Source organism: Chlorocebus sabaeus, chromosome 19 (assembly GCF_047675955.1).
Source record: "Chlorocebus sabaeus isolate Y175 chromosome 19, mChlSab1.0.hap1, whole genome shotgun sequence".
NCBI lineage: Eukaryota > Metazoa > Chordata > Mammalia > Primates > Cercopithecidae > Chlorocebus > Chlorocebus sabaeus.
In genome coordinates this window covers 9,070,645-9,083,877 of record NC_132922.1, presented here as the reverse complement: position 1 = coordinate 9,083,877, position 13,233 = coordinate 9,070,645, and the positions used below count along the sequence as shown (strand labels likewise).

Genomic DNA, 13,233 nt, shown 5'->3' with positions numbered 1-13,233 from the left:
ACCTTTAGCAAGTCATGTAATCTCTCTGAGCCTCTGTTTTCTCCTGTTTGGGATGGATTTAATAGGATGGACCTATTCTTTTTCTTTTTTTTTTTTTTTCTTGAGACAGAGTCTCGCTCTGTCACCCAGGCTGGAGTACAGTGGCGGGATCCTGGCTCACTGCAAGCTCTGCCTCATGGGTTCACGCCATTCTGCCTCAGCCTCCCGAGTAGCTGGGATTACAGGTGCCCACCACCACGCTCGGCTAATTTTTTGTGTTTTTAGTAGAGACAGGGTTTCACCATGTTAGCCAGGATGGTCTCGATCTCCTGACCTCATGATCTGCCTGCCTCAGCTTCCCAAAGTGCTGGGATTACAGGCGTGAGCCACCGCGCCTGGCCTAGGATGATCCTGTTCTAAGGGATGGTTGTGACGTGTCAGTGCACCTAGAAGAGCCTTTGGTACATAATAGGTGCTGAGTAAGTGACAGATTACCCAGTTTTTGTGACACTAATTCTGGGCCCTTTTCCTGCCCCTCTATTCCGCATTGTCACTTTTCCGCAACTGCAATACCCTCTGATCTCTCGCTTTCTTCTCTCCTGCTCAGGACCTCATCTATTCCAGCCCAGTGGACACAGCTCACAAGGTACTGATTAGCCTGAGGACCTTCCTGAGGCGGAATGAGGATATACAAGTGGGTGGTCTTATCCGAGGCCACTTCCTGCTGATCCTGCAGCGTCTGCTAGTGGAGCATGGGGCCTCCCCATCAGAAGGTCAGTCTGCAGCTGCTGTGAGCACACTTTGACCTGAAAGCCAGTCGAGAATGGGCATCTCTACCCTTGTTAGGTCTGCTCCAGGAGAAAGAATCAGGGTTTTATCTGAAAAAGAAAGGCCATTGTGGCATCAAGCTAAACTTCACCTCCTTTTTCTCACTGCAGAGTGGGCGTACATCATGCTTGGTTTGCTGTGTGTGTGTTTAACATGAGTGGATGTGTTTGATGTGTGCGTGCATATCCCCACCGTGTGCAGCATGTGCTCAGAGTTGTTTGTCACAAGCATGGCAGCCCCCCGTGGGAAGAAGAAGGTGGAAAATCTGAAGGAGGCTGGAGGCAGCAGCAGTCCACAGGGGCTTGGAAGGGAGGTGGATCTGTGATGTGTTGGAAGCTCCCAGTGAGATCTGGGGGAATAGTTTCCAAATCTGGCATGGTACTCACTGGAGTCAAGGAAGCTTGATGTTTGGAACAGTATGGAGACACTGAAAATTGGGATTGGTTTATTTTATTGTATTTATTTATTTTATATTTTATATATTTTATTTTATTATTATTTTATTTTATTTTATTTTTGAGACAGAGTCTCACTCTGTCACCCACGCTGGAGTGCAGTGGCAAGATCTCTGCTCACTGCAACCTCCACTTCCCGGGTTCAAGCAATTCTTGTGCCTCAGCCTCCCAAGTAGCTGGGACTTACAGGCGTGTGCCACCACACCTAGCTAATTTTTTTTTGTATTTTCAGGACAGACGGGGTTTCACTATGTTGCCCAGGGTGGTCTCAAACCCCTGAGCTCAAGTGATCCGCCCGCCTCAGCCTCCCAAAGTGCTTGGATTACAGGGGTGAGCGACTGTGCCCGGCTCAATTTTTTTCTATTTTTAGAGAAGTTGAATTTTTTAAATAATTTTTTTCTTTTTGAGACAGGGTCTCACTCTGTTGTTTAGGCTGGAGTGCAGTGGCATGATCTCGGCTCACTGCAGCCTTCACCTCCCAGGTTCAAGTGATTCTTCTGCCTCAGCCTCCCTCGTAGCTGGGATTACAGGCATGCACCACTGCGCCCCGCTAATTTTTTGTATTTTTAATAGAGGTGGGGTTTCACTATATTGTCCAGGCTGCCCTCGAACTCCTGACCTCAAGTGATGTGCCTGCCTCAGCCTCCCAAAGTGCTGGGATTACAGGTGTGAGCTACACACTCGGTCTAAAATTATATTTCTAAGCAAAGCGAGAGGTAATCTGTGGCTGCCTAACAGAGGACTGAGGGTTTGGAAGTAGATTTAAGGGTGTCAAGAGGAGATGAGTTATTTCTTTTCAGGAAAGGACAAGCCATGTTTAACTGATAATACTGGTTAAGAACCTTAAGATTTAGTGGAAACATAGTGGGAAGGCCATGGGCATTGGATTCAGATTTGGGTCTATTTGAGCCATAGACGATGACTTATAAACAACAGAAATTTATGTCTCCCAGTTTTGGGGGCTGGGAAATCCAAAATCAAGGTGCTGAAAGATTCAGTGTCTGGTGAAGGCCCACTTCCTGGTTCATAAATGGCTGCCTTCCTTCCTTCCTTCCTTCCTTTTCTTCTTTCTTCTTATTTTTTTCTTCTCCTCTTGTTCTTCTTCCTCTTTTCCTCCTCCTTCCTTTCCTTCTCCCCTCCCTCCTCCTCCTCACTTCTCCTCCTCCTTTCTTCCTCCTTCTCCTCCCCTGTCCCCCACAGCCTTGACCTCCTAGGCTCAAGCAATCCCCCAACCTCAGACTCCTGAGTAGCTGGGGTTATAGGCATGTGCTGGCATGATGGCTTATCTTCTTACCATGTCCTCACATGGTAGAAGGGGTGAGGGAGGGAGTTTCTTTCAAAAGGCCACTCATCCCATTCATGAAGATTTTGCCCTCATGATTCAGTCATCTACCAAAGATCTCACTTCCTAATACTATCACATTGGGGGTTAAGATTTCAACATGAATTTTGGAGGAACACAAACATTCAGACCATAGCATCCTGCCACTTTCTGGCTGTGGGACCTTGGAGAAGTCACTTAGCCTCTCTGAGCCTCAATTTTGTCAATACAAAATAGGAATAACAATCCATGCTTCACATTTTTTTAGTGAGATTAAATGAAATAATGAATTCCTGGTACCAACCTATGTCTGGCACTTAGTTTATCAGTCACACCTGTTCCAAATAAAAGAAATAGGAGTAAATCCCAGCAAAACACCTCACCCCTTAGGAAACAGAAAACTTTGAACCTGTTATTAAGGGCCATTAAAGCAGGGCAGGGTGTCTGACCTTCAGGTGATCTGAGCATCAGGCTTCCTGCCTAGCCCTCCGTCTTCTTCACAGCCTCGGGGAACCTACCATTGCTGCTGAGCCTCCTCTCCCTGATGCAGCTCAAGAGTGTGTCAGAGCAAGAACTGGACAGCATGGCCATGAAGCTCCTTCACCAAGGTGCCCTGGCTGCTTGGGATAGCGCCCGAGGGTCCAGGGCTGGATGTGCAGTGGGTGCTCACTAAGTAGGCTGGTGTTCTTCTTTCTTCTACTCTTTCCTCCCTTTGGAAGAAGCTAGTAGGTCTGTCTATCCCTAGGGTTTTCTTGCTAAAGGACCTCTCAGGGCTTTCTCTGCTTGTTCTCTGGGAATGTTTGGGAGACACCCCACCTCTGCAAAAAATCAGCATTATGAGGCCGGTTGTGGGGGGCGGTGCTCATGCCTGTAATCCCAGCACTTTGGGTGTTTGAGGCAGGAGGATTATTTGAAGCCAGGAGTTCAAGACCAGCCTGGGCAACATAGCAAGATCCTGCCTCTACAAACAGCCAGGCCTGGTGGCTCACGCCTATAATCCTAGCACTTTGGGAGGCTGAGGCAGCGTGTCGTTTGAGCTCAGGAGTTCAAGACCAGCCTTGGTAACATAGTGAAACCCTGTCTTTACAAAAAAATACCAAAAATTAGCTGTGCGTGGTGATGCAGACCTATATATAGTCCGAGCTACTTGGAAAGGCCGAGGCGGGAGGATTGCTTGAGCCCAGGACGTCAAGGCTGCAGTGAGCTATGATCTCACCACCGCACCCAGCCTGGGCAATGGAGTGAGACCTCGTCTCTAAAACAAACAAATCAGTGTGTGACAGGCACAAGCTCTAGAGTTAGGAAGGCCTGGGTTTGAATCTCAGCTTAGTCACCAGCAATCATCTAGTCTCTGTGAGCCTTAGGTTCCTCATAGGTAAAGTAGTAGTACTTTCCTAACCTAGGGTTAAGATAAGGAATACTTACCTAGTTAGTTAGAGAATGTCACACAGTGCTTGACACACAGTAGGCCTTCAACAGATGCTATCCATGCAGATTCCTTTTTTCCTGGCACAAAGTCAACTCTCCACCTCATCCTACAATTGACTCAGATCTGATGATCCAGTTCACAGTTCTCCAGGCTTCTTTCTTACACCCTAAACCTCCTTGGTTTCTCAACTCATGATGCTGTCATCACTTCATTGGCAGCACCTGCACGAAGATTTGCTGAGGGAAGATTGAAATGAATAGGAAAAATGATGTGTCTTCAGTGTCTGTGGACCCCTCCCAGGTCCTCTAGACACAGGTGAAGATGGAGCACCTTCCCTGACTGGAGCTCAGTCCATCTCATGAGAAGATCAGTGTCAGATTCAAAAAAAGGCTACTGGGGACACATTGCAGATGGCCTCAGCCTGGTGCCAGTCATCACCAACCTGTCTGTGAGATCACGGCTGACACTAAGCTAGGAGGGAGATTTGTGTGTGACAAACTCAGCCTTCAAAAGAGCCTCTGACAGGGAGTAACAGGCTGAAACCCATATAATGTAATGTATTAGGACATTCACGTATAATCCTTGAGCACTTCTATATGAGAGCAGAGAGTAAAGGACTGTGGTTCGGGGTGGAGATACTGTTGTGGGAGGGAGCCAAGACCTGCTTGTCTGGGTGACCACAGAAGTCAGGGTGTGATGTGGCTGCCAAAAAGTGAATGGAGATGTAGGTAGGTTTCATATTAGGATGGGGATAGGGAGATGGGAAGTAGGAGTTCCCAACAGTAAAGGGATATGTTCTATAGATGTCTACAGTGTAATGTTGCACTGATGAGTCCTGGGAGAATGCAGAAGCAGCATCTAATCTTGCCTTGAGAGGTTAAGGAAGGCTTCAAGGGGGAGATTAACTTTGAGCTGAATCTTTTTTTTTTTTTGGACAGGGTCTCACTCTGTCACCCAGGTTGAAGTGTAATAGCATGATAATTGCTCACTGCAGCCTCAACCTCTCGGGCTCAGGTGATCCTTCCACCTCAGCCTCCTGAGTAGCTGGGACTACCAGTGTGTGCCACGATGCCCAGCTAATTTTTTGTATTTTTTGTAGAGAGACAAGGTGTCACCACGTTGCCCAGGTTGGTCTCGAACTCCTGGGCTCAAGCAATCCATCTGCCTCCGCCACCCAAAGTGTTGGGATTACAGGCGTAAGCCACTGCACAGGCCTGAGCTGAATCTTGATTGCTGATGAGGACTAGAGGAGTTAGCCAAATGAAGTGATGTGAGAGAGGGGATGTGGCAAGTGCAGGGAACTGCACTTCATTTGACGGTTAAAGTTCCCTTGGGAAGGTGGTGACGATGTTCAAAGGATCCTTTTGAATTCCTGAAGTCTTTCTGGCTAATGTGCAGCTGTAGGATGCTTGCCTGATGTTTGTCTAGATGGAAGGTGTGAATGTGCCTTGAGGTTTGTCACTGTGTTTCTTTCCATTGGTTGTAATATCAGGCATACTTAGTTTGTGCTTGCTCCCCAACACTGACGTCTGAAATAACCAGTCACAGGCTACCACCTGTGACAAGTGTGAGTGTTGTGCGAGAGGCTGCCTGGGGACTCTCATCTCTTGCAGTAAGCAAGCTGTGTGGGAAGTGCAGCCCCACTGACGTGGACATCCTGCAGCCCTCCTTCAACTTCCTGTATTGGAGCCTTCATCAGACCACACCCAGCAGTCAGAAAAGAGGTGCAGGGGCCTGGGCTGGGACAGTGAAGAGTGCTGGGCAGTCTGTGTTCCTCTCTACCTCAACTTTTTCATCTTAAAAAAATGAATAGGGTTCTGTGTGTGTGGCTGGTAGTCATAAGGTCCTTTCTGGCTCTAATAACCTGAGCTTCTGTTACGAAGCTGGGATCCTTAGAGCCTGAGGATGATTCTCTGTTTGTGAAGCCCCCATCAGGTGCTAAGCACCATGGTGGCACTTAGCTGAAATGCCTCTGTAACTCCTGTGGGCCCTGCCCTGCCCACCCCCTGCAGCTGCTGCAGTGCTCCTGAGCAGCACAGGCCTGATGGAGCTTCTGGAGAAGATGCTGGCCCTCACCTTGGCGAAGGCAGATTCTCCCAGGACTGGGGTCCTCTGCTCTGCCTGGCTGCTCACTGCCTCCTTCTCTGCCCAGCAGCACAAGGACAGTTTGCAGGTTAGTCTCTAACTCCTGTGGCTTTGAGGCATGGGGTGGCACTCAAAGGAGTGTTGAAGATCCTGAATTCTGGTCCCAGCTCTAGGGCTTATTAGCTGTGTGGCCTTGGCAAGGTATTTACCCTTTCTGAGCTCAGTTTCCTTACCTACAAAATGGGGAAAACATCTCAGGGTTGTAATCCACTTAACACATAAGGTTTACCTATACTCCAGGCTCTATTCTTGGCACAGAGGAATAAAAAATGAATATAGCATGTGTCCTACCCTTAGGGAACTTGTAGTCTTTAAGCAAAGCCTTGAAAGATAAGATTGTACTCAGCAAAGATAGTGGGGAAAGGCATTCTAGGTAGAGAGAACAATATGAGCAAAGGCATGAAGCTGCACAAATTCAGGACATGCTCTGTATGTTTGGGGAGTGGTGAGGTGCTCTGTGTGATGAGAATGTGGGGAATGAATGGAGCAAAACAGACCAGACAGGGAGGCAGAAGCCAGCCTGCAACCTTGAAGTATAGCATGGCAAGCTGTGGAATGCCGCACATGGTTAACTGTTGTTATTACTGTTCGAGAAAGTGATGCAGGGAAGAGAAGAGCAGTGGACATATCCACAGAGCACCTTTTTCCCCTCAGCTCCTCCCTCTTGTAGGGCCTTGTCATCACAGTGCCCTGCATGAGCTCCTCTGTGGGCTGCTTCTCATGGAAACCATCTGCTAGCCTCTGTGGTATCCTCACACTGTGCCCAATACTGTGCCAATCTATTGATGGGCACACAGAAGTGACATCAGTTTTAAACTTTGGCCTCTAGAGGGGCAAATCTAGAGGGGCAAATCAAAAAAAGTTGCCCCTCTAGAGGGGCAAATCAAAAAAAGCTGTGGCAAATCTATGCTCTGGCAAATCCTGCAAGTTGTTACCTGTGGTTGGTTTAGGACAGAAACCTTTCCTAATTTTCTGTGTGAGGCTGCTGGGCTCATCCAGCTGTCTGCAGTCACCTGCCTAGGAGAAAACTTGCATTTTGTCCTTAGCTCTGCCCTGACCCTCAGCTCACACCTAGGCAATTACCTGCTCCCAGCTACCTCCAGTGCCCTAACTCAGGCCTGATCATTTGTCCTCCCCACTAATGTGACCTAGTTACAATCTCCTGGCCACCCGTCTCTTCCCTCCTCTGCATGTCCTATCATTGCAGCCACAGTCTGTCCTCACATCCTTTCTGCCCAAGCTGCTGCCTTTTTGTCCTTCTCTAGGCCTAACCCTCTGCAGCCTTACTTTCTGCCATTTCCACCCACCTTCCCTGTCCTCTGGTCAGGCATTTGTGCTTCTCCCAGTCAGCTGTGCTCCTTCACATCGCCATACCTTTTTTTTTTTCTGTTTTGTTTATTATTAATAGACTTCATTTTTAGGACAGTTTTAGATTTATAGAAAAATGGTGCAGGTAGTACAGAGAGTTCCCATATAACGCTCCCCCCCAACGCCCCGACACACACACACACACACACACACACACACACACAGAGTTCCCTGTTATTTTATTTTTTGAGACAGTTTTGCTCTTGTTGCCCAGGCTGGAGTGCAGTGGTGCAATCTCGGCTCACCACAACCTCTGCCTCCTGGGTTCAAGCGATTCTCCTGCCTTAGCCTCCCGAGTAGCTGGGATTACAGGCATCCGCCACCACACCCAGCTAATTTTGTATTTTTAGTAGAGGTGGGGTTTCTCCAAGTTGGTCAGGCTGGTCTTGAACTCCTGACCTCAGGTGATCTGCCCACCTTGGCATCCAGAAGTGCTGGGATTACAGGCGTGAGCCACTGTGCCTGGCCTGTCTTAATTTCATAGATGAAGAAAGTAAGGCATGCTAAGAGAGGTGCAATAACTTGCCTAAGGCCATACAACTGACAGTGCTAGTAGCAAAGCCAGGATTATTATTATTATTATTTTTTAAAGAAATGGAATCTTCGCCCAGGCTGGAGTGCAGTAGCAGTATCCCAGCTCACTGCAGCCCTGGCCTCCCGGCTCAAGTGATTCTCTCACCTCAGCCTCCTGAATAGCAAGGACTACAGGCACATGCTACCATGCCCAGCTAATGTTTTTGCATTTTCTTGTAGAGATGGGGTTTTGCCATGTTGTCCAGGCTGGTCTTTAACTCCTGGGCTCAAGCAGTCCTCTCACCTCAACCACCCAAAGTGCTGGGATTACAGGTGTAAGCCACTGTACCTGATCTGAGAGCCAGGATTTTGATTTGGCCTGACTCCAGATTTTTTTAGAGTTAGGTGTATAGTGAACAGAGCCAGAGACTGAACCACAGATGAGGCCAGGGAAGGCTGTCTGGTGGAGGAGGCCAATGAGGATGGCAGAGATTTCGAAGAAAAAGGGTTCTCCAGGTACAGACTTGATTCTCCTCCTAATGCTCCTGAAGCTAGGGCTGGTGCAGCTTGGAGGACTCTGTGTGGTCTCCTCTGTCCCCTTTCGATGCAGTGGATATGTCGGGGGAGGTGATAGAAGAGATTTTCAGGCAGGTTATTTTCTGCCCAGGCTTCCAGAACATGGGGGTTAGCCCTTTACCCTGTGCCCTGCCAGGTTCACCAGACACTCTCTGTGGAAATGGACCAAGTACTGAAGGCTCTCAGCTTTCCAAAAAAAAAGACTGCACTGCTCTCAGGTATTGGTCCACAAGTCTCTAGCAGAAGAAAAGCTTTTCTCCTCGGTTTTCAGATAGGACCAGCACCCTGACCAGCCTATGGTCACTCCATAATTGTCTCATCTTCATTGTCTCCCATCCTGTGACACAGCTGGGTGGGAGGTGGGAAGGAGACAGGAACTGGGTCTAAGGAATCTCTTGCTTCCAGCTGCCATCTTATGCTTCCTGCGGACAGCCCTGCGACAAGGCTTTTCCTCTGCCCTGGTAGCCCTGGTGCCCTCAGGGGCCCAGCCACTGCCAGCCGCCGAGGACACTGTCCTAGCTCCACTGCGAACATCGCAAGTCCGGTCCCTGGTCATTGGGCTGCAGAACCTCCTGGTGCAGGTAAGGCTCTTGCTGAGTGGGGCTTGCTTCTCCCAGGACAACAGCAGGAAGGGGTGGCTGCCTGTCAAGAGCCTGATATTCCTACCAGGGCTTGGAGGGTGGATTGAGTAAGACTTTTTTTAAAAAATTATTTTTATTATTTTAATTTAATTTAATTTAATTAATTATTATTTTTTAGACAGAGTCTAGCTCTGTCACCCAGGCTAGTGTGCAGTGGCGTGATCTCGGCTCACTACAAGCTCTGCCTCCCGGGTTCACGCCATTCTCCTGCCTCAGCCTCCCAAGTAGCTGGGACTATAGGCACCCGCTACCATGCCCGGCTAATTTTTTGTATTTTTAGTAGAGACAGGGTTTCACTGTGTTAGCCAGGATGGTCTCGATCTCCTGACCTCGTCATCTGCCTGCCTCAGCCTCCCAAAGTGCTGGGATTAGAGGCGTGAGCGACTGCACCCAGCCTATTTATTTTTGAGACAGAGTTTCACTCTTGTTGCCCAGGCTGGAGTGGAATGGTGCGATCTCAGCTCACTGCAACCTCTGCCTCCCAAGTTCAAGTGATTCTTCTGTCTCACCCTCCCGAGTAGCTGGGATTACAGATGCATGCCACCACACCCAGCTAATTTTTGTATTTTTAGTGGAGATGGGGTTTCCTCATATTGGTCAGGCTGGTCTTGAACTCCTGACCTCAGGTGATCCACTCGCCTCAGCCTCCCAAAGTGCTGGGATTACAGGAATGAGCCACCACACCCCGCCTTTTTTTTTTTTTTTTTTTTTTTTGAGATGGAGTCTTGCTCTGTCGCCCAGGCTGGAGTGCAGTGGCGCAATCTTAGCTCACTGCAAGCTCCACTTCCCGGGTTCAGGCCATTCTCCTGCCTCAGCCTCCAAAGTAGCTGGGACTACAGGCACCTGCCACCTCGCCCAACTAATTTTTTTGTATTTTTAGTAGAGACAGGATTTCACCATGTTAGCCAGGATGGTCTCGATCTCCTGACCTCATCATCTGCCCACCTCAGCCTCCCAAAGTGCTGGGATTATAGGCGTGAGCCACCGTGCCCGGCCCACTTGGCCTGTTTTTATTTTTTAAATACAGATGGGGTCTTGCTATATTGCCAGACTGGTCTCAAACTCCTGGCCTCAAGTGATCCTCTTAACTCGGCCTCCAAAGTTGCTAGGATTACAGGCATAAGCCACCACGCCCTGTCTGGGTGAGACTTTTAAAGCTACAGTGACAGAAACAAAACTCAATTTGACTTATAACTGAGAGGTCCTGGGATTAATACTGGCTTCAGGCACAGCTGGATCCCAGAAGCTCAGACAAGGTCATCAGACTCTTTCCATCTGTTGGCTTTGCATTCCTCACTGTCAGCTTTATTTTTATGACATAGTAGGATGACCAGCAGTAACTCCTAGCTTATATCCTCCAGGGAAAAAAGATTTCTCTTTCCTCATAGTTCCCAGAATTGAGTCTCATTAGGCTGGCTTGGGTAATATGCCAGTCACCATGGTAGGGGCATGGGATGCCCTGATTGGCCTGGCTTGGGTCAGTGCCCTCTCCTGGAGGCCAGGGCATGTGGTCAGCTCTCCATAGCCCAGGTGGACTGAACCCAAGAGAGGGATGGCTCCCCACGGGAAAACTGCTGCCAGAAGGAGGGGATCCAGGGCAAGCAAAAGCATGTCCACCTCCAAGGGGTTTTTGTTTTATGGCTTAGGGGACACTTGTAGATTAGTGTTTATGTAGTCATATCCCGAGCCCTGACCCAATGTCATGGCCTGTGAAGGGTACTGGTGGCTCCAGGAAGATGTCCCAGGAGTGGGCCCTATGCTAAGTCAGTGGTTGCTGAGTCTTGTCCTGTGGCACATCCATGCACAAGGCTCTGTGCTCTTTAGGGATCAAACATCTATCCTATTATAGCACTTAGCTCTCTGTTTCAAGTTTCCATTTTCATATCACTCCTCCCCATACCAGGTTGTGATATACTCAAGGGCAGAGTCTGAGTCTGGTTAATCTTAGGTGTTTGTGTTTAAACCTAAACACAAAGATTTAGGTTTAAAGCTAATTTAGAATTCAGGAATCAGATGAGAACCAAAATATCAGCTTTATTGCTGGTAAACATCATAGTAGAATATTGGCTGGGACTCAAACAGAATGGGCTTTTTTTTTTTTTTTTTTCTCTGCAGTTTTTTAAACATGCAGCAATGAGAGAATTTTACAGTGAACGCTCATACACCCATCACCTAGATTCTGCTAATAACATTTTATTATACTTGCTTAATCATATCTGTCCAAAATGAGCTTTTTAAACCACCCTCCTTCTTGCCAGACCAGGGTCCACAGGTGGGAAAAACTGCATTTACATTATGGACACTTAGCCAGCTGGCCAGGATCTTAAGAGTTTAAATTCATGGGAGCATAACCTTTATTACCTTAATCCTGCCCTGATGGCACAGTAGATCTTAAGCTACTGTCTTGCCTATTAGATAAAACCTTCCTTGGGTGAGGAGGGCCAGTTAGGGAAATGCTTTCTCCCTAAAGTTTCTAAAAGGGCTGACATTCCTGTTTAACATTCAGAACAGGAGGTGGGGGCGGGGAATGATTTCCTAATATCCAGCACAGAACTTGGCATAAAATTGGCATCTGGGAATGTTTGTTGAATGGATGAAAACACAGAAATTAACATGACATGATCTCAGCCATTTAGGCACTCACAGATTATAGGTAACACAAATAACTACATCTAATGCCAAAATGACCCATTAGCAGTTGAGCATTCCTAATATGAAAGTCCAAAATCCGAAATGCCCAATGAGCATCTGCTTTGAGCATCATGTTTGTGCTCAAAAGTTTTGGATTTTGTAGTATTTCAGATTTCATATCTTTAATTACAGATACTCAACCAGTATTTGTTTTTTTGTTTGTTTTTGAGATGGAGTCTTGCTCTGTCGCCCAGGCTGGAGTGCAGTGGTGCGATCTCAGCTCACTGCAACCTCTGCCTCCTGAGTTCAAGTGATTCTCCTGCCTCAGCCTCCCAGGTACCTGGGACTACTGGTACTTACCACAATGCTTGACTAATTTTGTATTTTTAGTAGACATGGGGTTTCACCATGTTGTCCAGGCTGGTCTCGAACTCGTGACCTCAAGTGATCCATCTGCCTCGGCATCCCAAAGTGCTGGGATTACAGGTGTGCCCAGCCTCAACCTGTATTGGAAGGCTGCACAGGAGAGGTAGCATTTGAACTGGGCCTTGAATGATGAAAAAGCCTTCTTCAAACCAATAGCCTCAACACTAGGGTGGGGTGCCAGTGAGGTTTGTGGTTTTTTTTGGAGACAAAGTCTTGCTCTGTCACCCAGGCTGCAGTGAAGTGGTGGGATCCCAGCTCACTGCAACCTCCGCCTCCTGGGTTTAAGCAATTCTCCTGCCTCAGCTTCCTGAGTAGCTGGGATTACAGGTGTTTGCCACCACTCCTGGCTAATTTTTGTATTTTTAGTAGAGACAAGGTTTCACCATGTTGGCCAGGCTGGTCTCAAACTCCCGACCTCAGGTGATCCGCCCACCTCGGCCTCCTAAAATGCTGGGATTACAGGTGTGAGCTAACGTGCCCAGCCGCCAGTGAAGTACTGTATAGCAATTTCACCATTCGCCCCTCATGCCCAAGAGCCTAGATGTCTCCCTGGCCTGTGACACTCAACTCTGCCTCTGGCAACTGTTTATTTTTATAAACAGTTAAGAGTGCAGTGGCATGATCATGGCTCACTGCCACCTTAACCTGCTGGGCCTAAGTGATCCTCCCATCTCAACCTCCTGAATAGTTGGGACTATGGGTGTACACCACCATACCCAGCTAATTTTAAAATACTTTTGTATTGGTAGTGAGGCCAGGCGCGGTGGCTCATGCCTGTAATATCAGCACTTTGGGAGGCCAAGGCGGGCGGATCATTTGAGGTCAGGAATTTGAGGCCAGCCTGGCCAACATGGTGAAACCCCATCTCTACTAAAAATACAAAAAAATCAGCCGGACGTGGTGGCACGCACCTGTAATCCC

At 48.1% G+C, this 13,233-nt stretch overlaps 1 protein-coding gene across 1 annotated transcript in view; it reads left to right on the top strand.

The window, feature by feature from the left end:
* The window catches only part of MEI1 (meiotic double-stranded break formation protein 1), a 97,834-nt gene that overhangs the window by 75,018 nt on the left and 9,583 nt on the right, over positions 1-13,233 (top strand). Inside the window, exons 21-26 of the mRNA XM_007975927.3 lie at positions 587-752; positions 3,087-3,191; positions 5,626-5,736; positions 6,025-6,185; positions 8,751-8,832; positions 9,020-9,195. Of these exons, the coding sequence (XP_007974118.2) occupies positions 587-752; positions 3,087-3,191; positions 5,626-5,736; positions 6,025-6,185; positions 8,751-8,832; positions 9,020-9,195 (801 nt within the window). The remainder of the gene's footprint in view (positions 1-586; positions 753-3,086; positions 3,192-5,625; positions 5,737-6,024; positions 6,186-8,750; positions 8,833-9,019; positions 9,196-13,233) is intronic.